At 50.2% G+C, this 2500-nt stretch overlaps 1 protein-coding gene across 1 annotated transcript in view; it reads right to left on the minus strand.

The window, feature by feature from the left end:
- The window catches only part of srrm3 (serine/arginine repetitive matrix 3), a 54933-nt gene that overhangs the window by 10267 nt on the left and 42166 nt on the right, over window positions 1–2500 (minus strand). The window contains exon 10 of the mRNA XM_056595657.1: window positions 2302–2500. This exon is cut by the window's right edge and continues 6 nt beyond it. Coding sequence (XP_056451632.1) covers window positions 2302–2500 — 199 coding nt within the window. The remainder of the gene's footprint in view (window positions 1–2301) is intronic.

Below are 2500 nucleotides of genomic sequence, written 5' to 3' on the forward strand. Positions count from 1 at the left end.
AGTGACGCAGTGTGTGGTCCAAAAAAAAAAACACCAAGCCGCTAACAATATGTTCCCAGCCTCGGCTGCCAGTTAAATATCTGAGGGGATTTATCAACCGCGGCCTCGTGTGAACACCACTTTTTGTATATACACGCTACAGCAAACTGACTGTTTCTTAATTGGTCTTTCTATTTGAATGTAACTGCAACTGACAGGCTCAAGATATAAACCAGAGGCAACATGCCTAGTCATTCTGCACGCCCCGACACTGAGAGAGCATGTAGCAACCAGGCTGAAGGCAGAATGGTGCTGCCCCCTAGAGGACTCACTGCAGGACAACGGCCCATTAGGAGAGGAGAATGGAGTGTATTATCTCTCTGTTGTTGTTATTTACTTTGTTCTTAATCTGTCTTAAACCTGTTTGGACAATTGGATGATACAAGGGTTCTACCCCAGAGCAGAACATGTGCTTTGAAAGAAAAAGAAAAGACAACTTTATTAACAAGAAGAAACTATTACACATACCCAGGCAACCTACTTGGTCCAGTTCCATAGATTATGAGTGCTTTTTTGTGTGAACAAGATAGAAAGGTTTGGGCATTTATTAATGAGGAAATACCACTCAAATTAGAAATAAAATCCAAAAAGCAGAAATGAAACAGTCGTGAATGAAACAAGCAAAGGCGAGGGAGAGAGAGAGAGAGAGAGAGAGAGAGAGAGAGAGAGAGAGAGAGAGAGAGAGAGAGAGAGAGAGAGAGAAAGAAATAGAGAGAGGAAGAGAGAGAGAGAGATAGCCAGAGACAGAGAGAGAAGGAGAGCGAGAGAGAGAGAGAGACAGAAACAGAGACAGAAACAGAGACAGAAACAGAGAGAGAAAGAGAGAGAGAGCAATTGAGACCTTTTCATACACACATGCAGGCTGGTAGGAAACAGGAGACAGCAATGCAAAATTAATCATCTGGACGTGTGCACTCTGTCTCCAGGTGAATCGGTAGCTTGCTCAGCTGACTACTAACCCTTTCCCCTCTCTCATCTGGATATCACAGCCGGCGGTCTTACTCTAATGTGGTCTTAATGAGATGGTTATAACTCTTATCACGCTGGCTCGGACGGGGGCGTGTACGACCACACCGGTCGTAGGGGAAAGCACAGAGACGGGGGGCCATGTCCCAGGAGGCAAAACACGACTTCATCTCATTTTGTAGAGCAGCTCACGTGTAGAGACGGGTTTAACAGTGAACGCCTCCTCGAGAAGCAGCCCGACGTTTATGTGTGGGGGTGCTCTCAACGTCGCCTCAGCCTCAAATAAACGCTGGGAAAATATTAGGGGATGGCTAGACGTAGAGCCTTTTACGGGACCAACTTCACGTCTACGTATGGATTACCTATAAAATGATTCACAGCCCCGGCCTGGTCATTACCTGAAAGAGCTGACATGCCGGTTCGCAGCTGAGCTGATGCTAACGGTAGAGAACAGGGATCTGCGCGGCTGCTTCTCACGCTCAGCACAATTCCTGCTATGCTATCCTGATTGTATCAAGCGCCAGCGATTCATTAATTGGATTAAAATCTGCAGCGCTATCAAAGAAGGTCATCCCTCTTTTTCTTGAGCAGCATCAAAGTCGATAATTATCGCTCGAGGGCTGCTCGGTTGCTAATCTGCTCTTTCGAGAGATCCCGCTCGTGGAAGAGCCCTCAGAGGGTGTTCAGGAGCGACACATCCCATCCCTAGAGCTGGATGTGTTCCTTCATCAGCAGGGAGTCTGATGCTGCCGGATATACTGTGCTCCGATTGGGGGTGGGGCTAGGGCTGCAGTCGCCAAGTCCCTCAGTCCCTCTCCCCCTCTCTCTATCTCTATAGATCTCTCCCTGTATCTCTCTCTCTCTCTCTCTCTCTCTCTCTCTCTCGCTCGCTCTCTCTCTCCCTCTCTCGCCCTTTTAAAGACAGAAAGGTTGAGGTTGTCACAGGTCAAGCTAACCCTCCTTAACTCTTGCTCCCCCTCTCGGGCACCAGCACAAGAAAAGGACGGCGTTTCAAAAATCCATCAAAAAATCGACAAAAGATATCCTGAGAAGGTTGGGAGCTTCCGAGTCTGTTTGCAAAGCTCTACGCCCCAGCAGACACGGGGGAGAGCCTTTTCACTCACACTCCGACAACGCCAGGAGGGGATTGCCTAACGTCTGAGCAATAAAAGCCAGCCATAAAAACGTCCCCCCCCGCGGCGAACCGACGAGAGAGGACGGAAAGGTCACATTGGTTACTGCGGGGATATGGAAATACCGTTAGAGAGAGGGAGAGGGAGGGTTGGCGGGACTGACCGAGAGCTCACATACATGGTGTACTTTGAGGCTGTCGGCGTGGTCCAGCCGGCTGCCTGGCTTGCCGTTGTGGCCCCGCTGGCTGTGGTGGCCGTTGTGCCACGCGGCTGCGACCGTGGCGGTGACGGCGTTGGCGGCGTTCGGTCCCGGCGACAGCGAGCTGCCGGCGGCCTTGTGGGCATCCATCTTGGATTTGCCG

Source organism: Gadus chalcogrammus, chromosome 7, assembly GCF_026213295.1.
Source record: "Gadus chalcogrammus isolate NIFS_2021 chromosome 7, NIFS_Gcha_1.0, whole genome shotgun sequence".
NCBI classification, from domain to species: domain Eukaryota; kingdom Metazoa; phylum Chordata; class Actinopteri; order Gadiformes; family Gadidae; genus Gadus; species Gadus chalcogrammus.